The 24,985-nt window shown below is 47.0% G+C and overlaps 1 protein-coding gene across 7 annotated transcripts in view; it reads right to left on the reverse strand.

Moving 5' to 3' along the window:
- Positions 1–1,040: 1,040 nt before the first annotated feature.
- Positions 1,041–24,985, reverse strand: part of Slc7a1 (solute carrier family 7 member 1) — a 73,145-nt gene continuing 49,200 nt past the window's right edge. For all 7 annotated transcript variants that reach the window (XM_063232568.1, XM_003477412.5, XM_063232571.1 and 4 more), the window contains 10 exons: positions 23,598–23,756; positions 21,385–21,559; positions 16,416–16,537; positions 15,619–15,841; positions 14,553–14,692; positions 9,794–9,896; positions 8,001–8,218; positions 7,587–7,753; positions 6,948–7,056; positions 1,041–5,774 (listed from right to left, as the gene is read on the reverse strand). In XM_063232568.1, the coding sequence (XP_063088638.1) occupies positions 5,671–5,774; positions 6,948–7,056; positions 7,587–7,753; positions 8,001–8,218; positions 9,794–9,896; positions 14,553–14,692; positions 15,619–15,841; positions 16,416–16,537; positions 21,385–21,559; positions 23,598–23,756 (1,520 nt within the window). In that variant the 3' untranslated portion in view covers positions 1,041–5,670. The remainder of the gene's footprint in view (positions 5,775–6,947; positions 7,057–7,586; positions 7,754–8,000; positions 8,219–9,793; positions 9,897–14,552; positions 14,693–15,618; positions 15,842–16,415; positions 16,538–21,384; positions 21,560–23,597; positions 23,757–24,985) is intronic.

Consider the following 24,985-nt stretch of genomic DNA (forward strand, 5'->3'; position numbering starts at 1 on the left):
AGCACCGCATGGCAGCCACTAGATGGCAGGGTAGTGCTGCGGGAACCACAGTTCCACCTTGCACTGGGCCCAAAGCAGGTTCAAAGACCAGAGGTCACCTTCTTAGGGACACCAGAGGACATCCAGGAGTGTGGCATGCCCTGTGTCTACTTTCCAATTCCAGAATGAAAGGGAACTCTGGGATTTTCTGTGAAGCCAGCCCATTTTGCAAGATAGAGGCTAGACTCGTTCAGCACCCTCTAAATTGTGTCCATTGGCAATGGGACTGAGAGTGGGAGGCCCTTGTCCCCTCAGACACACTGAACAGCCTCGTTTTCACACCACCCACACTCTGAGCTCTGCTCCCCCAAGCAGCCAAGGAAGAAGAGATGTGTGCAGGGTGCTCCAGTACGGATTCTTGTCACCTAATCCTCAACATAAACATGCTGGGCCCAGAAGGCAGCAGCTGGCTGCTCTGGGTGTCTGCCCCCGCGCCACCCATCAGCCAAACAAGTTCGAGGTGAAACCTTGCCTCTCCAGTCACTTTATCTCCCAGTACATTCCCTATGAATCGAGGCTCTCAGTTTGGGGAAATTAAGGCTGCCTCGTTGAATCGACATCTGGTACAAAAACTGCCTTCATTCTTGGCAGTTGAGGAAGTGATAGACACGGTTAGGACAGCTACAATCCCTGCCCCACGCCTGTGCTCCCTCCTGCATGCAACTTGTTCCCGTCAACAAATGGTGCAGGAGGCATCAGTGAGGGGACCCTGCCAAGGCCCAAGCCCTCCAGTACGTGCCCCATGACCACTGAGGCCCCAGATCAGGCGGGCCTGGACATGGGGTGGGAGATAGGAAGGAGACAGCAGCACAAGGGCCCAGATAAGGGTGGAGGGATCCCTCAGTTGAGGTCAAGGTAGTCAGCATGAAAGGACCTCGCCCCCAGTGCAAGAATGCAAGGCCCTACCAGTAGGGTGGAGAAAGCTGCAAGATCCGGAAACTCCTGGGGCAGGGCAGGCTTGGGACCCGCCGACAGCAGACAGAGTTCCTGAGACTCCAAAGTACACGTGGCAGCCATAGAGAGAATTTATTAGCATCTGCAGAAGCATGAGATAATGTACCACAAAATAATTTGACTTTATAACATAAAGGATGGTAGGAAGTTGTCAGTTTACAGTGTGGTCTGGAAAAAGGGGAAACAGCAGTTTCACATTTTTTAAAGGTGATGGGCAACACCTGTACTTGTCCTTAAAAATAAAATATACATGGGAGGGGCCCAGCAGAGACCCATGTGATTTGCCTTTAGCGTCAGAATCTATATCTAGTATCACCTTATAAGAAACTATTAGAAAAATAGAACATTAAACAAGCAAAAAATATCATACAATTTACATAATAAAAAACACATTGACTTTTAATAATGGCTCCATGTTCAGTAGCAGAAAAAAATTTACTGGAGAATCCACAGCTGTCCAGGGTGTGCTAAGAAACCAGCCTCGTCATTTGCATCATGACCCTCTGTGATCCTTAACCCGTGGACGCTGGAAGGCACAACTGAAGCACGAAACACCTTAAATATATTATAACTTCTCACATGGGAAAATAAGTCCCAAAATTAGAAAATTTGTCATCAAGAAACATGAAATCATATGCCTTGTTACAAGTTCATAAAGTCTGAACGTGTCTTCCCAGTCCTGCTTTGGACCCTGCTAGAGGCACTGAGTCCCTGAGGACATCTGCTGGGACCAGGTCTGCGTCTCCTGCAGGCTGGCCCTGGTCCTGGCACACATGGGGTGACCCACAGAGGCCCTTCGGTAACCGTGAGACCCTTCCCTGTGGGCACAACCCAGCTCCGGACCAGGGATGCCGGTGGCAGCGAGTGGGCATTCTTGCCTTAAAAATCCATCAGGCACCATCACCACAGTGACAGCTGGAGGGCCCCACTTTGTACCACTGCATCAATAAAACATTTCGTGGCCCCATAAAAGTCTGACAAAATATACATTTTGCTCTCCCTTTGGAGCCTTCCATTGAGTACACTCATTACGATGGCAAAAGATAGAGTTTAAATTGTATACAACAGTTACACATAACACATACTCGGTTCTGCTTGAGCTTGAACTCGGTAACAGTTCTGCACACGGTGCCAGCAGCTTGAGAGCCCGCCAGTGTGGGCCCAGCCACGCTGCTCCACAGCCAGGGACGGGAACCCCGGCCTAGGCCCCTGGCTGTCTTCAGGGCATTGGCTCTGACGGAGTGGGTGTCTGTGACAGCAAGGGGCATTCAAGTCACACAGATGGCCCCGGCAGACTTTCTCCAGCTCTGAGGTTTGTACACATGGCAGTGCCCCAACCTTGCCTAGGAGTTTGGGTGGGGCCTTTACAGGGTATGTCCCTATACCCCAAAAACCCCACTTTCTGCCCAATACTCACAGCTGTCTCCAAGCCTCACCCTGTGCTAGGCAGGAGCCCACACTAGCTCGGATTGCAGCCTGCGTGGGGATGGGGATGGGTAATACGCAGGTATCCCCACCTGGTCCCCAGCACTTGAGACGCAATGGGCAAGGTGAAGGCAGGCCACATGTCTCCTCAGGGTGCACTGTGGGTGGGGAGCATGCCGGTGCCTGGGGCAAGAGGGATGGTAGAGAAGCCCGGCCCCTCCCAGTCACTTTTGGCCTCGTCACAGGTGGGCGGGTCCTGAACCACTACATCAGCAAACCACACCAGGTGGCTGACAGCCAGACAGAGATGAGTCTTGATGGAAAGAGTTTTTACAGTTGCAAAAATAAAACCCAAAGTGGGGAAAATTTTGGGCAATCCTAACAGTGTAAGTTTAGCAATCTTTGTGAATCAGCCCAGGAAACAGAGTGTACCATTCTTCCCTCTTGGTTTGAAAGATAACCTCTGACCCACAAGGGCCAGCCTGAGAGTGTGTGTGTGTGTGTGTGTGTGTGTGTGTGTGTGTGTCCATGTGCGCACACATGTGCCCCAGGTCTCCCAGGATAACTGTTCCCTCCTCATGGCAAGGTCCACAACCCACTGGGGCCCTACTCCTGCCCTGGACGTGCCCTTCACCCCCACTTTTCAGCAGAGCTCCTGGAGACAAGAGACATGCTTGCTAATTGGAAAATGTCTCTCTAATGTGACTCTGGGGCTGTGGCAGGTTAACAGTGGACGTATATTCCTGCAGGATGTGTGTGTCTTTAGAAAAATATTGGTCAAGCCATGTACCTCAGAATACCCTTATTCGAGCAAAAGATTAAGAAATCGAAACTACTGGTCACTTTCGAGGCTTGGGGGAGGGTATGTGTGTGTGTTTACTTCAGGAGAAAGAGTGAGGGATGCTGTAAGGAAGTCTACTAAAGTTGTGAGGCTCAACTGTCTGCACGGGTGGGAAGGCCGCTGGCCACAGTACCCTCCCGTTCTTCAGGAAAGCACAGTGACCGATGTACTCTTCACATGAGTCCCTGGGCATCCTTTCCAGACCAGGAAGCCAGTCCTCCAACAAGGAAGGGTGCAGGAATACCACCCCCTCTCCCCCCAGCCCATGCGGGCGCCTGAGCGAGGGTGAGGAGGAGGAGGGATCCCACACTGTCAGCCCATCGGCATGGTAGGGTCAGTAGAGGGGCAAACCCAAAATACATATTTCAATTTTGTAGAAGGGTGCAGGTTGTGACCTGAATGTCAGGTGTAAATGGACCACTGGGTGCTGTCTTATACAGAAATTTTAGCTAAAAAAAAAAAAAAAAAAAAAAATTAAAGCTAAGAAAAAATCTATTCTCCCCACTACCCACCTCACTGGATACCCTCTTTCCCTCATCTTTATCTGCATAGAAAAATAACAATCCCCAAAAATCAAGCAAGCAGATAGCTAACAGACTTTGAGAAGACAACAGATAACTAAACCCCAACAAAATAAGTTAATATCAAAATATTTTACAGCACCAATCTACATAAATTTAAATACCTTTCTTTGGAAACCCAAGCTTTTGGCGGGGGGGCTTACCACACTCCATCTGAAATATGAGTGATCTTCAGAATAAAGCTTCAGGCGAGCTGGTCTAGGTCTGGGGCGAAGGCCTAGTTCTTGGCCATGTGGCTACTCCCACACGGGCTGGCCAGACTTCAGGCTGTTTTATGAACTTATCTGCCAGTGCTGCCTTTGAAACCAAGATCTCCCTTCCATTCCTACCTCCCCACGGTGTCTACAATGCTGACCTCCCGGCACCCCATCAACACCAGCCTCTGAACGGTGTTCCACGTGGAAATGAGGCTCCATGCATCTTCTCTTGTCCCAAGGCTTCAATCTACAAGGAGTGCCTCACATGGTTCGGACTGTGGCCCCACCCAAACTACAGGGAAGGGGAGGGGTGCAGGATGTACACAAGGGAGCCACAAAGCCACACTGGCATCCTGGCTGGACCCACAGCTCCCAGACCTATGGAGGCAAAGGTCCAGGTCTTATACAGAATCTCACCATCTGCAAAGCCACGGCATTTGTAAGACAGACACAGGAGGGACCCTAAGACTGTGAGAGCTCGCATGTGGACCACACACCCTGAACCACATGCCGATGGCATGTGCTAATCATTTGGCCATTTTTCAAGTTAACGTTAAGCCCCAACTTAACTTGGTGGAGTGATTCATGGCAACTAACAGGAGGATTCAATTTCATTTCATGTAAGAGGTCACACAGACCGGATTGGAGCCAGAAGCATTATGACCCCACACTGAGCCGCCACCTGTCCTGAGACTCTTTTAAGACTAATACAACTCAGTAAATGGCAAAGACCCAAGGGAAACAGAGTCCTTAGCTCTGCCAACCCGAGACCAGTTCTACACAAACAGTCTCACGTTCCAGTTTCTCAGAACACACAGGCAGTGGAGACAGACACAAGAGCAGCAGGAGCTGTGCCGGTCCTGGAGGGCAGGGGACTGGAGACCGCCCTGGTTTACGCTCACACGTGAGCAGAGCCAGCCCTCCCCCACCCCGGTGCTCCTGTTCCCAGCGGAGCCGCCCCCTTTTCCGTGCAAAAACAAGTCACCTGCCCCAATCCTGCTGCTGTGCCACGGGCTGGACCCCTCCATCACCACGCAGAACAAAGCCCTGCTCGGACGGAGAACAGGGAGAAGCCCCATCCTAATGGCCCATCTGGAAGCAACTCAGAGGGCAGGAGTGGCTCGAGGGGTGGCACAGCGGTGACTGTGTGGTACTCATCCTGGATCTAAGGCCAGCTTTCAGGGCTGAAGGGGAAGACGGCTACCAAAAGTCTGGGATCTGTACATCTGCAATACCAGAGCGGTGCGGGGAGAGAGGTCTGTGCCAAAGTAGGAGACAAGACTTCTGTCTTCTTCCCAAGACGCAGCAGCAAGGATGAGCTGGTGGGGCAGGGTCGAGTTTTCTGTTCAGAGGGAGTGAGGCGACAGGTGGCCAGCCACAGCTAAGTGGCTTGGGTCAGGGAGCTGTCAGAGATGTCCAGGCCCTCGTGAGGCGGCTGCAGGGCCAGATCTGGCCAGGCACGCTGGCTATGGCTGAGGCTGCAGTCCGACCAGCTGCACCTTCGGTGGCTTTGGGGTGTCACAGATAGAGATACAGGTGGTTCCTGTTCCATCAGTAGAGAGAGGGAGTACCTCCCTGTCCTCTGTGGCTATCTCTCGGGACTGCTGCCACCTCCAGCGGGCAGGGCTGCAGGTCACTTGCACTGGTCCAAATTGCCATCAGGAGTCCTTGCCTGCTCAGCAGCCAGGGATGCCTCCTCACTGTGCCACAGCCCATAGCCGAAGTAGATGATGAAGCCTGCGGGCCAAGACAGAAGGGTGGCGTGAGGACAGTAGGCAGTGCAGCCTATGCAGGCCGGATTCAGTCACAGAGTGCCGCCAGGGCTGTCCCCTGCAGCTGTAGAAACGTGGTTCTTCAGAGCTCAGCCAAGGGGACAGGGTTGTGTCTACTACGGCAAAGCATGCAGGTCCTTTCAGAGAGCCCCATCTGTAGTGGAGGAATCCACTTCTAACCACCTATGGAGGAATCACGACCAGATGACCAGAGACATGGACAGTGGGAGCCCAGGAAGGGACCTTACGCTCTGGAATACAAGGATTTGTACCAGTATGGTGGAAAGGTGTCCACTCCTACAAGAGTGGACAAGCGAGTCTGTCTAATTAGACATGGGCTGCACTGGGTGGAGAATGAGATGGACCCGTCTCTGGGACGATAGAGCAGTGTAGCCCACAAGAAAAAGGGTCTCTCGTGAGCTCCAGAAGGCCAAGAGGCAGCAGCCACCAGCACTATAGCATCTGAATCCACAACTGAGGATCTTGGCTGGGACAGTACTCATGGGCAAAGGTCCAGGCTGGCCCCTTGGCATCAGCGTAAGAACGAAGACACTGAGGGGAAATGATGAGTCAGTCTACCACCTCCAGTCCTGGAGGGAACACGATGCAGACAGCCGAGATGTTTACCAGCAAGCAAGCAGCTGGGCCTCAGACGCGTCTGCGGTCCCCATCCCTGGTCATCTACTATCAGAAACAACACAGCTGTTGTCCCTGCAAGAGCCCTGGCCACACCTCCCCTCGGCCTTTCTGCAAAGAAGCCAGGAGTCTGGCCCCATTCATATCTGGGAGGGCCTGACAGGTGAGGGAGGCATAGCCTAGATTTTCCCATCTGGCGTAACGGAGGCCTCGACAGTACTCCTGGCCTCGTGCGCAAGCTCTGGCCTGATGAGACAAGTGGCTTGGCAACAGACTATTATGATGAAAAGTGGAAGGAGGACCCACAGTCTACTGGGAACTTAATAGTTTTCCTTGTGTTACAAGTCTGGAACAAAGAAGGTTCTATGACAGTAAACATGCAGCCAAGTAGTGGGGAAGACAGGTGTGCAGCCCCTGCACAGCCTCAGATGGTACGGGGAGGCCCGCATGAGAAACGAGGGCACCGAATGTGTTTGCTGACGCAAACCCCCGACCCACGTACCTATCAGCATCCAGACGGCAAACCGGACCCAAGTGCCCTGGTCCAGCTGCATCATGAGATAGATGTTCACGAAAATGCTCAGGATGGGGAGCACCGGCAAGAAGGGCACCTGCAGGGACAGGAGGTGGGGTCAGATCTGACAGAGTGCCCACCCTAACACAAACCCACACCTACCAGGCCACGCCCCCAAACACAGGCAACACACGCGGGAGTTTGGCTCTAAGCTACCAACTGCCAGAGTGAGTTCAGTCTGATTTTCCTCTCTTTTTACTCTCCTGTTAAAGAAAGAACTAGAAGAGGGTTTCCACTGTATCTCAAGGGTAAATTATTTTAGTATTTGTACAACTTAAAAAAACCCAGAGGCCTGGTCTTCTCCAAGGCTTGGAAGTGATATGCGATGGCCCCCTGGACAAGATGTGCCCACTCTGAGAGCCACGGTCAGTGGGGGGGATTCAGGTCCATCCTGTCCTTCCAGAGGCAGGTCCTTGCTCAGCAGGCGCTCTTTGGGTCGGAAACACCACATCCCACATTCTCAGAGGCCTCTTGGGGCACCCATGCAGGGTCAGCCACCCAGCAAGAGGGCCAGGTTCTCAGCCTACCCGGAAATTCCCCACAGGCCCATCAGGCCAAGCTGCTCACCTTAAATGAAAGCTTGGTCTTGCTCTCGGGCTGCCTCCAGATGACACCCATGGTCATCACACTGAGAAGGGCTGTACTCGTGACCACAAGGATTGCCCACAGCTCCCCTTTGCCCAGAGCCTCTCTTCCAATCACAGCCACAATGCACACAGTGAGGATGAAAATAACTAAAGGAAGACAAACAGAGAGCCATTTTGCCAGTCCCCACAGGTATCCTCGGTTCTCCCCTAAACCCGTCCAGAGGGTGGTACTGACTATCATTAGGACAGAAAAACTGCTGTTACAGTCACAGTCAAGTACCAAAACAGACATCTCCAGAAACACCCCCACTCCGTGTCTAGTCCCACTAACAAGACAACATGCAATACCAACAAGCAAGACTCCAGACCCAGAACAGGAAGGGACGAGGCTTACCTACGAGGCTGGCTGAAACGTTCACAACCAGTCCAGATAATTTGGAGGGCTCCGTATTTTTAGGTTTGAGTATGCTTTTTAAAGATAACGTCTCTGCTTTTGGTAAAAAGCCTGCCTGGGAATCACTGGTGCTCACAAGTTCATTCTGGTCAACTTGATCCAGCTCGTCGGTTGTTCTGGTCATCTGGTATACCAGGTTAGGCTGCTCTGGCTGATACCTGTAAGGAAACAGGGGGTGTATGACCACTGTAATAGGCTTGCATTAAACAAAAGGTCATGCACTCATTTAAGTTCTTAGGAAGCCTGCAGAGGAAAACTGCCTGGGACACAAGGTGTACGATAGGAAAGACACAGTCAGAAGGGTGCGTTCTCGAGCCATGTGGAAGGGGAGGAAGAGCCGCCTGGGGCCTCCTTCCTGCTTCTGAGCAGCTCTCTCACTTGATGTCCCTGTGCTGCGGAGAACACGAGCTCCACTGTGATGCAGCCCACTGCAACATCGTGGGAGGATTTCTCTCGCTCTGTGGCTCTTGGATGTTAAGATGTGAGGCCACTTTCCACAAAACCACAGACACAGCAAGCTAAAGGATAGGACGGAAATAGAAAGCTATGATAGTAGGATCCTATTTGTTGCAGAGAACCAGACAGTTATGTCTATAGGCTGCCGAATTTGAGAAACTCTATGTGTATGATCTATGGATCAATTTAGCCTACAACTCCAAGCGCCTTGGAGTAAATAACTCCCTGGAGCTGGGTGACATTATGCCCAAGACACAAGCTACCTGTAAATAAAGCATCCATTTTAAAATGAGGTGCCTTATCTTCCCACGCAAAATGTACGGGGTGCGAATCTCCACCAGCTTTGAAAAACAGAGTGCTTTCTGAAACATTTTGCATAAACTCAACTTGAAGAGTGAGCATAAAGACAGTCATCATTTTTGCACTGACTCACTTGTTCAACACGACTGGGTCAATCAAGAAAGTGGAGAGACCTCAGAGAACATTCTAGTGTTGAGCCTGGGGAGAGATGAGGGATCTGCTAATTTTTGCTGATTCTACAAAGTCGCTGCTTAGGCTCAGCTTAGGCTTTTATTAAAGCAAGTGCTGAGTACAGCAAACATGTAATCAGCAGCTTTGAAAGTACAAATTCCTGACAAGAAATAAGAACGCTCTTGCTGGATGACCAACATAATAAATGCTGTTTTTGGCCATCTCGGAAGTGGAGTTTTTCCCACAGCAGAGAGTAATGGAGTCCAAGCATGTGCTTAGGGGAGCAGGGGGCCCTGGGGTGGGTGAGAATACCAGGACACCAAGTTTAGGCCATGAGCTGTTTAGTGTTTCAAGAGAAAAACAGTCAAAATCTGTAAAGTGTTCATGACCACCACCTAGGCCACTCTGCACCATCTTTTGGGATTCATTCCCCCATCTACAAGAAAACCAGTCTACAGAAGCATGCACAGGTCCTGGTCTCCCAGTTTTCTGAAGGTCAACCCCAAACCCCCTGTCCCTCTGGACCAGCTGCAGCCATTCCATTACCCTAAGCCCTCAAAAACTGTGATCCTAGGACCCACACATATCAGTGGAGCTGCGAAACTATTAGCCAGGTATTTGGGGGTGCATTACAGAGGGAGGTAGGAGTGACCCCTGACTCTTTTCTAGTACATCCTCCCAACCAGGTCCTCCATTATATCCCATCCACTCCGTGGGAGCCCCCAATTAAGCTATGACCAATGTAAAAGTTACATAGCAACCTTGGTGTATCCGCATTGCCACGGAGGCCAGAAAACTATACATACCTTAAGACCAACACACAGGCAGCCACCAGAGAGTAAGCCAGGAGAGTGCCGATGGACATGAGGTCCACCAAGTCCTTCAGGTCAAAGAGGAAGGCCATCACAGCTGGGAAGACAGACAGTGGGATCTATGGAGAGTCCTCTGCACACATCAACGTCCAGAACCAGTGACTAGCAGTGACCCAGCGTATGCAAGGGATGCTATTTATTCCCAGCCCAACCACCGACTTTCCATGGAGAATCACTTCTTCCAGGGAAGACCACTTCTGGGTTAAAACACAGGCACAATCCCTCATACAGCAATAACAGTAAACATTCATATACAAAATACTTTCATCCTTTTTTGATCTTCACAACTTTGCAATCACACCTACACCATCAATGAAGAAATTAAGTTCAGACAGGATAGGAAACATCTCAAGTCAAATAACCAGTGACTAGAAGAGCCAGGAGCCTCCCACCCCTCCATCTACTCAATGCTCCATCTATCCATCCTCCACCCATCATCTACATATGAATCATCGGTCCACCACCTAGCAAGTCATTGCCCATCCATTCATCTCCACTCACCCACGCACCCTCCACACAACACTGATGGAGAGTCTGCCAGTCCCTTAGGGTACACACTACTAAACAGGGCAGATCACAACTCCTGGCCTCCCTGGCAGTATCATAGGTAATCATGATGGGTGGCAAACAGGGCAAACCTGATCTGTACGAGGACTCGAGGAGCTCTTAACTCAGACAGGTGAGCCAGGAAAGCAGCTGTTCTTCATGTGTGAAATCACAAGCAAGAAATCTGCAGAACTATCCCCAGTGATATCTCACACACACACACACAAACCAGCTTTAAAGACCAAACATGCATGCTTGAGGAGGATGTGTAACACAGTGGTGCAACACTTGTCTCATGTGTACAAGACCCTCAGTTCAACCTCCAGTACTACAAATAACCCTAATCATAATGCACACATGCATTTTTACCCGAAAATCTTTTTACAAGCATACATGCTTCTATTTATGTTGATATGTGTGTCAAATTTCCCATTTAAATAATAATTGCCAAGTCCTACTTTGAAATGTTTTCAAAACACATGCAATTAATACAAGTTAAAACAGAAACATGAAACCATTATTTTTCCACAAATACCTCTGAAGCCTCACTTGATCGCTGCAAGTCAAACAAACTTAAATTGAGGATAAATAATATGATTAAAGAGCGGTGACTGCCTCTGGATAATTAGAGAAGTATCCCACTGTGCATGCCACAAATGCCTACATTCCTCTCTGCAGAGAAGCCTGAAACAAGTTTTTTCCGTGTGAGATGATTTTAGAAAACCAGATACTTACTTATGCTCCCATCAAATGAAAAGAAACTGCAAATCCTTGGTTTGGTGAATGGTACATACTTTATAATCACTTGAAAGATTATAGTTCAATTGGCACAGAAAGGAAGTTATATGTAGACACTGAAAAAACCGGCTGTTTCCAATTCTCTAATCATTTGATTACACTGGACATATTCTGACATACAGAACATGTAGGTCAAACTGAACACTGCGATCACTCACAGAAGGGGAGAACTAGTCAAAAAACTTGCTAAATATATAAAAATTGCTTCCTTCTTTCATATAACAATAATCCACAAAACTAAGTACACTTTGTGAAAGGTACACATGCTAATAAAATCAGTGAATAATTACTTTATTTCATCAGATGACTGAGGGTCACTGAGGTACACATTATTATGACTGGTACCACATGCCTTAATTTACCCAAAAAAGCCGCCACTGACCTCAGACCCTGGAAGAAACTTGGTTGCTTTTGGCATGAACACAAACCAGGAACAGGAGCCAGTTCCGGGTATGCACCCTCCCTGTGTTGCTCTGGCCTCTATTTCTTCACTCGTACGTAGGCTGGTAGCTGGCTCTTAGGACTCTAACATGCAGTCATCAAACAATGAAAACAAAACAGCAAACAGCAGTGAGCACTGCATAGCCTCCACCTCCTTCCTCCATCAGGGTTACAGGGTTCTTTGGTGACTTCACTGGTCACAACTGTCCTCTCAGGGATAAACCTGACTAGAAAAAGCAACCACCTGCAGGTCTGCTATTACTTACAAAATTAGGGGCAAATGGCTTTATCAGCAACATCCTCAACATCCTGTGTGAATTAGTGGCACATTTTATAAATGACTGGCGTGAGTGACACTCATTTTCCCAAGAATCTATGAGCTATGGTATGCAGTTGATTTCTAGGAAATAACCGCAAGTCTTACTTGGTTTGTGTAATGCAAGATGTCAATGTGCTATCAACAAACCCTTATCCAACCTTATCCAAAAAAAGAAAGAAAGAAAGAAAGAAAGAAAGAAAGAAAGAAAGAAAGAAAGAAAGAAAGAAAGAAAGAAAGAAACCTAGCCAGCCAGCCAGCCAGCCGGCCGGCCAGGGATACAGGTCAGCAACGTAAGTGCCTGCCTGGCAAGGGCAAGGTCATGAGTTCTAGTCTTGTTACCCAAAAAAAAAAAAAAAAAAAAAAGAAGAAAAGAAAAGAAAGATATTAGGAATGAAAAGGGTATAAAATACAATAGATCTTACAGAAATCCAGAAGATCATCAGTATCTACCCTCAAGAACCTGTGTTCTAATAAGATGCAAAATAGAAGAAATGGACAAATTCCTAGACACAGATCACTTGTCCAAGGAGTCAATAAGATATAAAAATCCTAAATAAACCAGTATCAATGAAATTGATGATATAATTAAAAACCTATCATCCCCCCCCCAAAAAAAAAGTCCAGGTTCTGATGGATTCACTCCTGAATTCTACAAGACATTTAGAGAAGACCATGTCTCTAATTCTGACACTCTTCAACGAAACTGAAAGGGAAGTAAGACTCCCAAATTCATTCCTGGAAGCAAACATTACCCTGCTATCAAATGCAGAGAGGAATCCAACTAAAACAAAAAGATCTATAGGGCAATCTCCTTCATGAACACAGATACAAAAGTTCTCAGTAACACACAGGCAACAGCAACTCGTCAAGAACATTATACACCATGACCAAGTAGAATTCATCCCGGGGATGCAGGGATGGTTCAACACATACAAATCAATAAATGTAAAACACCATATTAAAAGACCCAAGGACAGAAACCACATGATCACCTCAATAGATGCAGAAAAATCATCTGATGAAGTCTAACACCCATGCATGACGAAAACTACAGAACCTGCAGAACCTACAGAAGGTCCTTATCTCAATCTGATAAAAGCCATCTCCGACAAACCAACAGCCAAACATTGTACTAAATGGTCAAAAACTGAACGCTGTCACTCTAAAATCAGGAGCAAGACATACACAGCCACCACTCCTATTCAATATAATTGTGGACACGTTAGCCACAGCAATTAGACAAGAGAGGGATATAAGAGTAATAAAGACAGGAGAGGAAGAAGGTGAATCATCAGTATTTGTGGATTACACGATACTCTACATAGAAGACTCCAAAAGCTCTCAAAGGATTTCTAGATTTAATACACACATTCAGTAGCATAGCTGGACACAAAGTCAACACTTAAAAATCAACAGACTTAGCTGGGCGTGGTGGCTCACCCTGGCACTCGGGAGGCTGAGGCAAGAGGATTGTTTTGAGTTCAAGATCAGCCTGGGCTACAAAGTGAGCTCAAGGCCAGCCTGACTGTATAGCGAGACCCTGTCTCAAAAATAGACAAAAAAAAAAAAAAAAAAATCAACTTCTTGTACATGAATAACAAACTCAGTGAGAGAGAAATTAGGGAAACAACATCTTTCACAACAGCATTCAAAAACTGAAATACCCAGGAATCTAACAAGGGAAGTATAAACCTTTATGTTGAAAACTACAGCACTCCTAAAAAGATGGAAGAGGACATCAGAAAATGGAAAGATATCCCTTACTGTCATGTAGGAAGAACCAATATAGTGAAAATGGCCATGCTTTCAAAATTGTTACACAGATCTAATACAACCCCAATCAAAATCTCCTAACAGCATATCTCACAGAATGAGAGAATACAATCCTAAAATTCATCTGGAACCAGAAGAGACCTAGAATAGCAAAGGCAATTTTGGCCAACAAAGACAAGGTAGAAGGTACACAATCCCTGACTTGAAATTATGCTATAAAGCTCCTATGATAAAAACAGCATGGCACTAACAAAACAACAATAGCAAAAACCAGACCCAAAGATCAAGGGAACTGATCAAAAGATGAAAAGAACTCCAGACATACTCGGCCCCCGTGTCTTTCTTAAAAGTATTTGGCACCTGAAGAAAGATAGCCCTTTAATAAATGGTGCTGGAAAATTTGGCTTTCTACATGCCAAAGATTAAAACTAGCCCCATATATTTCACCATGTCCTAAACTAAAATTGAAATGGATCAAAGATCTAAATATTAAAACTGAGACATTAACTTTGCTGGAAAATAGAATAGGTAGTACTGTTGAAGATACAGGTGTAGGCAAATACTTCATGAACAAACACCACAATCTCACAGGAATAATACACTGCAAATTCTGTCACATCACATTCCATAAAACTTCTCTGTCTTTGGCCAGAGGGGCAGCTGTCTTTCAACAAACAGGTTCCAAGTATAAAAACCAACAGTTAAAAAGCATAATTACAACTGCTCACAGAGTGGCACAATTTAAGATGTCTGCCTGGGAAATGATAATTTTTGTTAAAATCCTGGAGGTAAAAACCCAGGGGTTCCGGTACTTACCAGCAATAGCCCCTGAGGCTAGCGTGGCAATTACTGGTGTTTTGGTTCTATCATTGATCTTGGCCAAAGATTTAAACAGCAGTCCATCTTCGGCCATGGCGTAGATCACTCGTGGCATGGGAAACATGGAACCCAGAAGACTAGGTAGGGAGAAAGGCAGATGCACACGTGAAACTAGTTTGTTAGGATCAGAGGCACAGTACGAGACCAAGTATGGTTTACCTCGGAAAAGGACCCAGCGTTTTTCACCCAGAACTGAGTCCTTTCCAAATTCCAAATTATTCTTACAATTATGTCTCGCTGAATCAAACAGGAAATAAAGGCATTATTGCATTCATAAGGGTTTCTCTGTGGGAAATTAATAGATAGCAAGCGGTTTCTATTCACACAGGTCAGCATCGAACGCCAGGGCCAGGCCATTTCCCAGTAAAAGGCTCTCTTTTTCAAGCTAGCCTCTCCTTTACAGCAAAACAAAAGGCCAGAAGATGGCAGCCAGGAGGACCACAGGTCAAAGGTTAGGAACACACAGCCTGTGGCTCACTACCCAGACTATGTCTAAAAGGTGGGCTCTGGATCTTTGTGGGAAAAAATATGACCACCTCTTTTTCTCCATGGTTTTATCCGCTGTAGTTTCAGTTATCTATGGTCAATCACAGTCCAAAACTATTACATGGAAATTTCCAGAAATAAAGTTGATAATTTTGACCAGTTCTGACCCTAACATACTATTACAGCTGTTCTACATTATTAGTGTTATCAATCGCCTACTAGGCCTACAAAGTTTATCCCAGGTATGTATGTTAGGAGAAACATCTTCCCCGGGGTCTTGGAGTGGATCTCCCTATCAATGACAGAAACTATGGTGTCAGTAAAACAAGCAACACCGGGATGATTAATAGCGCAGAAGTTGGGGAAAGGCACATTCGGAGTTGGGTACTGGTGTGAACTCAAGGGAAAGAGGCGTACCAGCCTGTGGGCGGCTTCCCACTGGCCTTGCACCTTCTGCAGAGCCAGCCTGTGAGGAGTGAGGCATGGGGGGTGCAGCGGGAAGCTGGGAATCACTCACCTGGTGGAAAGTGCACAGAGGGAGCCGACGGCCACTGCATACTTGGCCCCTTCCCAGCCCACATGCTTGAAGGCATCGGGCAGGGGGCTGTTGGTGTCAAGGCAGAAGTAGGGCATCATGAGCGTGAGGGCGGCAGACACCCCAAAGTATGCAACGAAGCAGATCAGGAGGGATGCGACGATACCCACGGGGATGGCCTTCTGGGGGTTCTTGACTTCCTCACCTGCAAGCAGCAAGAGTCTGAGGGCAGGAGGCATTGTGCCCACCTGCACGACAGCAGGGACGGTCACCCTGGAATGTCCAGGTTGCAGCTTCCTGACGCAGAGGGGGCCCTTGGTAACCACTCAAGGCAGCCCCAGGGCTCCTAGGACAGCTATCCATCATTACACTGAGCTCCAGCTAAATAAAGGACAGACTTTTCCCCTCGGCTGAGAATACCTGGTCTGACCATCTAGTCTCAACATGAATCAACCATGCTGACATTGTTTTCAGTGTTCTCATTTCTCCCATAGGACACAGATAGCCAATCAGGCTGCAGCCAGGCCGTCATTATCCTGGTCTAACACCAGAGCTCTCAGCGATGCTCAGGACACAATACCCTGTCCGGCACTGCCACTCGGGGAAATGATAAAAGAGGTGGGGCAGACGGGCAGGAAGCTGTACCTCCTCACATTATTGCATGTGCAAGAGTCATACACGGAGCAGGAAGGGACATTTTGGCTATAGATAGTAGGAGCCTCCCTCCCATGTCATCCAGGAAGTGGGGGATCAGGGAGTGGCAGGTGGGGGGTGCGTACCAGTGGTGGCAATGCAGTCGAAACCCACAAAGGCATAGAAGCAGGTCGCTGCCCCCGACAGGACACCGGAGAACCCAAAGGGCATGAATCCACCAACACCAAGTTTCTCTGATCCTGTGTCACTAGAAGGAGAAAAAACGGCCAGAGTCAAAAATCATGACCCATGTTGTGTATAGTCTGGTTTAGAAGCAACACTCACATCCTGAAGAGAAGTGATACTAGATGGTCACCCTACCCTGTTACTACTGCTGGGCCCAGGGGCTTCAGACCCTTAATTACAGTCCTCAGGTCACAATGTTCCAATTCCGTGGGCAGCAGGCTTAGAGCCACGACAGTGCTCACCATCATCTGGTCTGTAAGTATCTTGTATGACTTGTTGGGAAAGTCGGGGGAATGGGAGTCTAACCACTGGAGCTGGGACTGTCCCCATACCCTCCTCCCCAAGGCCCCCAGGGACACGGAGACACAGAGCTGGCAATCAGAGGCATTATCTCCACCCGATACCCTGAGATTACCAGTAACTCAAGTCTCCAAAACAGAAACTACAGCTACAGAACTGAACCGTTTTCGTCAGCTGCAGCATCCCTCCAGTGCCCCTGTACATGAGGTCCGCAGCTTAATAGAAACAACCAACTGCCACCTTTGATGGTTTTCCCCTGGCAGCTGTGAAGCAGGAGCACCTGGGATGCTGGAGAACTGCAGTCAGACGGAAGAGGAATGTGCAGGGGACTGCTAATCGTTAAGCCAGAGAGATGAGGGGGCAGAAGAGGAGTGAAGTCTGGACCACTCCTTAGTCAGCAGATGCAGGGAAGTAAGTGAGAAAAACACAGGGGATAGGAGCTTTGGATGACTCACCAACTGGAGACAAAGGAAAAAGCCGACTGACACAAGGGGTGTCAGGACAAAGGGCAAGGGACTCCTGGAGCTGTGAGCCAGTTGGTTCTCTTGACAGTGGCACCCCTGCACCTGCTCCTCTGACCTCAGTGGAGAGGTCCTGATATACAAAAGGAGCACCAGGAAGAGAACAAATCCAGGGGAAAAAAACTTAGGGATAAAATACACATTCCCATTTGCTAGTTTTATATAAAGAAAAACTAAAAGCCTTCCCACCAAACACAATAAAGACGACCACTCACTATGTGAGTAGGGGATGAGGCAGATGAAGAAAGGAATAGGAAGGAGATTTCTTCACAAAAAGCTTTCTAAAAACCATTATGACGCACGTCTTCTGTGATTGGCGGGCTGGCTGGGTGAGAGCCAGACGCCAGCCCTCTCCTGTGAGTCGGCACCATGTGCGGACTGCAGGGGAAGAGAGCAAGAGGTCAGCAAGACACTAAGACTGCCTGTGATTCGGTGCCATGTGCGGGATGACCAGGGGAGAGCCAGATGCCAGCCCCTTCCAGTGGGTGAGCAGGGAGACAGGAAGAACTAACATCCCCCATCCCAACACGTAAGTGGCCAGCTAACCCAGAGAAACACAGGCTGTGATGGTAGCCAATGAGGTAAAATACAACTTAATGCTTGTAGTGTTCAGTGTTTCACTGACTTTGCAGGTCTAAACCCAGTAGTCTGATCATCTATTCAGAGGATGACAATACATAGTGTAGCATCTATGGGGAGTCTCCTCCTAAAGGTGTTAGCCATTGTTAATTCCCTATTATTTATTTCAAAATCCTGCATCATTCTCATTGTTTTGCTTGGTTGGGTTTTTTTCTGTTTTATCTTGTTTGATTTTGTTGCATCTAATGGCATGGGCAGCTATTTCAAAGGTAACAAGATGTATTATGGTAGCCACTTTGGGTTTACTATTATCTTGTTTTGAAGTGCTGTATTGCATTCACTGTTTTGTTTCTATTGACTCTATTCTGCTCTATTTTGTTTAATTTTCTATGTCTGAAGGTATGGGCAGCTATTTTGAAGACAATAAGAAGCATTATGGTGACTATTGTTGATTTCTATTATCTTGTTTTGAAGTCCTGTGTCACTTATGTTGTCTTGTTTTGACTGGCTTCATTCTGTTTTATTTTGCTTGGCTTTACACTCTTTAAAATAAAATTTAAAAATAAAAAAATAATAGAAACTATGTGATTATTATATTTACTCAAATATTAAATTCAACTTTTTAAATTTGGTGTTCCTGACCTCAGTCACAGAACATGAAGGTAAAATAACTGCAGAATCCACTGCATAGGGCCTTAAACCAAAACAGAAATATTTTCAAAGGCTGTTCACTTATAACCAATACTTAACCTAGTACATGCGGGTCCTCTCATCACTGGGTGGATACTGCCCAGGCCACCTCCTGGCAAATGTCAGCTCATGACACAGTGGAGCTAAACCAAGGCCTTAATGCAGTACCCTCCCCTGCAGTTTGGGTGACCAGCCGTGCTGCATTCCACTCAACGGATCCTTAACAAAGACAATAATTGGCAAAGTGGAGTTCGAGGTCAGGTGCAGACACATGATCAGTGAGAATCAAGCCTACACCTCTCGGACTCTAACTGTAGGTGCAGCAATGGGACTAAATCTCCTGAACAATGCACAGGGATGATGGCAGAGAAGGTGCTCCTGTACTCTTCCCTTCTCCTTCCTGCTAGCTGGAGCAGAACAGCCACTGCGAAGCTAAATGGCCTTGGAAAAATGGGCCACAGAAAAGGTCATAAGATGAAAGGACTAGATCCCTGAGCCAGGTAACAGATATGCTGGATTGGCCATGTCCTCTTGTTACCTGAAGAGAGCTGATCTTTACCTTATGAGGTCAGCATCACTTTGGGATTTCTATCCTAAGGGGCACGCACTGTCCCACAAACCCTCAATAGGCTTCCTCATAGCATAAACTTGTGTCACTCTTATTTCCTGTGTTACCCATTTCCAGGATGCTGGAGAAAAAGGCCAGGAGCAGCACAAGTCAAGGCAGGGAAAAGCCACTGCAAATGTAGGGTGACACCCCAACCCAGACCCCAAGACACGGTAACGCAGGTCCAGAGGCTTCCCTGCAAGCCGTGGAAAGAAAAAGATACCAGAAGATTCCAAACCCAGTGCAGTCAGAGCAGCCTCTCAACCATGCAGGCTGACACCCCTGCATGATACACGACTCAGCCGGGAAAGGCCTTGCTATTTCAGAGGGATGAGCAATTTCATGCAAGACTATGTGGCTGTTCCGGGAAATACAAATCTACAGCTGGCAAAAAACAAAAGCCATGTGCAGAGTTTAATGGAATGTGAGAGCCAGCTATGCTCCAGGACTGCAGAACTTCACCTCTTTAGTGGCTGATCCTGACATCCTCCAACAGCAGTGCCCAGATCTTCAGATGGAAATGAAGGGCCTAACCTGGGCCGGAGGGCTGGGGCGACAAACACCTCCTTAGCTGAATGGCCAGCAGCTCAGTCATCGGGAGCACACTCAGTTCAAGGATGGCTGGTGAAAGCAAATACGACTGCAGGCACAATCTCCTGACAGAAATTAAATGATACTAACTCTCAACTGGCAACGCAGAGCAAGAGGAGCCCTCGGTATTTCATTTCTGACCTGGAATAGTACCCAGTAAAATCCACTCTCGAGGTTTTCAAAGTCTATGGCAGTTCTTCAAAGCGTATTTTGAGTTGGCTTCATTCCATCTTGAATTAATGGGTACCAATAAATTTGGCATTCAGACAATTCTGAAATGCTTAGAAATATCAAAATCCCTTGTTTCTGTTACAGTTTTTAAGCAAAGAGGGCTTATTTTTATTTGAAGTCAGGAGTTGAGGAGACTCATTTTTATTTGAATTCCTAGCCACATGATTGTAGCATTAGTGAGATTTCCTACATCTAATTCATACTTTGCTGTTCTACAGAATGAAGTACACACCCTGCCTGTTCCCTGATCAGAGCTGGGGGAGGTAGCTGACACTCGTCCCTGAACTAGCCACTGACTTAGTAGTTGTGACTGCTGAGGTGCCCTGGGTGGGTCAGCATTTCTCAGCCGCCTTTGCCATTAGATGTGGCCACCCACTGAGTGCTCACCAGTGGGACACAGACAGCAGGATGGTCTCCCTGGTATGTCCTCAGGAGCTCTGGGTAATGCTTCCCTCCCATACTCTCTCCACTTCTGGAAAGCCAGGGCCCACTTCACCCACAGGCTAGGCAGAGGAGTACAACAAAAGCTGTCGTCAAGAATGATAAAACAAGATGGTGGTTGTCTGAGTCCCCAAACCAGCCATCATTGCCTCTAGGAGGGTGTCCGTATCCTAGCAGTTCAGGCTTTCACCTTAAGGAAAATAGAATCGCAGACAAACCCAACTCCCATTCTCCACCCCGGGACACAAAAACTCATCTGAAAATCTGACAGAGAAGATCGAAAAGACAAATTACAACTATTTGGCTTCGTTTCCTACATAGCAAGCGCATGTTGGGGAGGGCTCCCTTGGTGGTCTAAGACAGTCCAGAACGGACAGCTGGCTTTCACCGTCCTCAAGCTCTGAGGGTCCTAAGTCACAAATATCAAGGTGATGGGGCCCTCGTGTACCCCATCAAATGTCCAGAAGGACCCCTTTAATAAAAGTTCCATCTATTTCTTCTTCCCTGAACATGACTCATGTTACCGGAAGGCATTTAAAAATGAAGACAGAGTTTGTTTTGAATATAAAATTTAAAGGCTGGTCATATAACCCAATGAGAAAGAAAGATTCCTTGAGGAACATGACAGCAATTTGGCATTGAAATGATGGTCTTGTTTTCCTGAAAATCTTCCTTGTTATGCAACGTGCTGTCCAGTTCAAAGGAATAAACGTTATACCCTCCAAACCAGAAGGTACCCTGCATGACTTCACTGCAGGCAAACAAGGTGAAACAAAACAAGTGAACAAAATAAACTTGAATTGTGTATTTTTAAGGCCATGAAGTCAATTATATCCCCGAAAATGTGTACGTGGTGCTACATATCCAAGATGGAGAATTGTCACACGCCAAGAGACGGAAATGACTCACTTGTTGAGACATCGATGGCTAGACTCATTCAAGATATTCTCCTCTGTGAGTTGCCAGTTTTTAATGGAACCCTTCACAAATCCTGACACCACAATGAAGCCGAGGACCAGAACGTTGATACAGGTGAATATTTTGTTGACCATGGCTGACTCTTTCACGCCAATAGTTAAAAGTCCTGAAAAGGACACAAACAGAAAATTCTGACTATAATCCACGTGCTAGGGAGGTCACTTGGAGGGTAGCAATGAGGACAGCAACAAGAAGATGACAGAAAAAGAATGGCAACAGCATTGAACTTCCAAAGACAGCTGTGAGCCTGTCGAATGAGGCTGTGTTACCCACCCTACTGCCAAGGACCCAAATAACCAAAGTCCATGCAGTGTTTCCCAAGCTGTTTGGATCTCCTCAGGAGTTGAAAAAACCACCCACTAATACATATGGCTTCCCATTCGATTCAGTGCCTACAGAAGAATGTCTAAGCTAGGTGTAGTGGTGCACGCCCATAATCCCAGCACTCTTAATTGGCAATTTAACAACTTAGAGAAACCCTGTCTTAAATTTAAAGCATAAAAAGAGCTGCAGATGTAGCTCAGTGTGAAAGTCCTGAGTTCAAGCTCCACACCAAAAAAAATTTTGAGAGTCTAAGCCTGATTAGTTCTAGCTTGTGAATCCATTTAAAATCAAAACAAGACACAATAACAGCAACAAAAACAAAATCAACTAAATGATGAAAGAATCTCAAGACAGCACTATCTTTGGGGAGTACCCCAACACAACATTAGAGTGATCATGCCATTTAGGGACTTCCATGTTGCTCTAGTTCAGATCTTAGGTGTCCTTCTAAGACCCATGTGGTAAAGGCTTGTTTCCCAGGGTGGCACTCCTGGTGGACCTTTAGGAGGTGTGGCCTAAGAGGCTTTAGGTATTTGGGCATGTGACCTGGAAGGGGATCGTGGGGTCTCAGTCTCTCCCTCTTTCTCTCTTTCACATTCTGCCCATGAGGTGTATAATTCTACTCAACCATGTGGTCTAACCATGATATGTAAGACAGTCATCTCAGGTATGTGACACCATACAGAAAGCTGGTTAACACACATGGCCACACTCTATGATGGGCAGGAGAAAGGGCCAAACACTACTCAACCACAGTCATGATTTCAGACTTCTTCCCTGCCATAGATGCCTTTTATACGTTTTAAAATAAAAATTGCTGTAATACTACATTGAATGCTGAAACACAGATGTTAGGAAAGAATTGTGTAATTAATCACGGGGTGACAATGTCATCAGGCTCCAATGTATCTCTGCGTTAGTGTCCCTCCCTCTCGTGTTTAGGAAAATGAGGATCTCACTACAGTAGAGCAAAATTATTTTCTGATACATGTATCTGCCAGCTGGACTAGATTTACTGCCAAAACTGGCCTGTGCAAAATCATTTCAATTACACAGTGTGGAAGCTTAGGCATGTTGTTTTTAAAACTTGTGCAAGATTTTCTAACCTCAGATAAAAATTCATCTGCATTTCAGTCTTAGATACATAGAACAAATGTTCCAAAATGGAAAACTCCCATCCTAGTGGCTGAGACATAGACAAATGTCATGAATATGAAGATGGTATTGGTTGTGTCTATAATATCTGGAGTTTAAAAATTCTGTAGCCACGATTTACTTTCTGGAAAGGTGTTTTGGCAGTTATTCAGTATTCATCCACTTTAGACATAAGCAAACAGAGCTCATGCTTCCATTTTCTTGGTGGACAAATGACCTCTTTGCTTTCCAAATGGTCACCCACTGAGTCAAAGGAGTCTGATTCCTGAGCCATTTGTACAAAGAACCTTCCGTCCTGATAAAACCTCATTCCACAAACAGTTATACTCAACACCTGAGATTCCTTTTAATTAAATGGCACAGAAGTCAGTCAGCTCTGTGTGAATCTATTGATTATGAGCAGAGATGTCTGTGTGTATCACAAAAACAAACAAAAAATGTGGGAGCCCTAAAGGTAAGAAAAGAAAAAAAAGAGGGCTTAGGAGTGTAGCTCAGTGGCAGTGGACTTGTCTTGCATACACAAGGCCCTGGATTCCTGCAGCATAAACAAAAAAGAGAGAGAGACAGAGACAGACAGACAAGCCGACACAAACCTATTAGGAGCCTGTCATGGAACATTTACCCATTGCTTCAAGTCAGTCTCTTATGTCAAGGTGTGACTTTACCTGTTAAAATGAGAATTATGACCACAGCAAATATGTCAGGGGTTTCAGCCAGCACCCCAGGAGCATTCAGGGCCATGTGTTTTCGTGAGAACTCCCCGATGGGTTTGCCAATCAGCTCGTCAAAGGTCGCACTCCAGGCTCTTGCTACACTTGAAGTACCTGCCACAAAACACACAGCTGTCATTCAAACAGTCAACAGAGTGTCTGTCACCATGCCTGACACGTATAGCATCCACAACAGTTCAGAGATGGCATGACACCCCCCAGGGGCAGCCAGACCGCTGTCAATGCTTTAAGCCAGAGGGAGCGTCAACCAGTGTTGGCACAAAGTAAAAAGTAAGGACTCACAGGGCAGGAAGGAAGGACATTTTATAGCTCCACCCAATATGTACGTATGTCACGTCTTTCAGACATGTTTATTTACCTTGATTCATAAATGTTCAATGTAGGCTTTTTCAAGATGACAGAAAATGACATGGATTCAATGAACACTATACCTGAATTCTGAATTTGGGTCTTTTCTGGAGCTAGCAATATTTGGTACAGCCCTATCTCAAAGCCAGGCAGAGGCAGCAATCATAGCTCCGTCAACCAGCTCAGAAGGGTTCCCAAGCAGGCCATGGTGCTGACGAGGCTGCAGAGTGACGCAGGTGTAGCCATGTATTTCCGACTCACTGTAGCCTCATCCTATGATGGGTTTCTCAAGGTGTCAGGCTGCTGTAAGCTGAGAGGCATCTGTCTGTGTATTAGCAACCCATGAGATAGATACCAGAAAAAAGTTTACAGAGTGCGTTTCCCCTTTCTGCCTGAGGCACTATGATGGCATCTATTCAACTCTACCCATTTAACGTCACTAAAAAAATAACAATACATACAGATGACAGCTGCAGAACTGGCTCATATGTACCCTAGAGCAGTCAGCAGGCTGCAGAACCTCTGCTTAGGAAGAAACCTTTCCAGAAACCCATGGCAGCAGTGTCAATGGCACCTGTACCCCAGAATTCCTCTCTAAGGAGATCTGCAAGAAGGTTGACCCCTATCTCCAGCACACAGCCACCATTCAGACCAGAGCAGGAATCTGCCGCTCGCCACTTTGGGCTTAAGCCTGGGTTCATACCACCTGCCCCAGAGACCAGTGTCCTAGCAGTTCAGGGCCATCGCCAGAGCAGCCCCATCTCCACACCCCCAGCTGCCAGCCATAGGACACAAGCAGAGGCTACACCCCAAATGATCTCTCCTCTCTCCCTCCCTCTCTCTCTCTTAATTCTAAAGACAGTCACTGCTTGTCAGGAAATGTCACTAAAATTCCAACATCTGCATATAGCATTTTCCTTTGTTTTCAAAAGGCCATGCTGGTCCCTAATGGTCTGAATTATCCACAGAATTTT

Source organism: Cavia porcellus, unplaced genomic scaffold (assembly GCF_034190915.1).
Source record: "Cavia porcellus strain 051 isolate PalLab524CR breed Dunkin Hartley unplaced genomic scaffold, mCavPor4.1 scaffold_21, whole genome shotgun sequence".
NCBI lineage: Eukaryota > Metazoa > Chordata > Mammalia > Rodentia > Caviidae > Cavia > Cavia porcellus.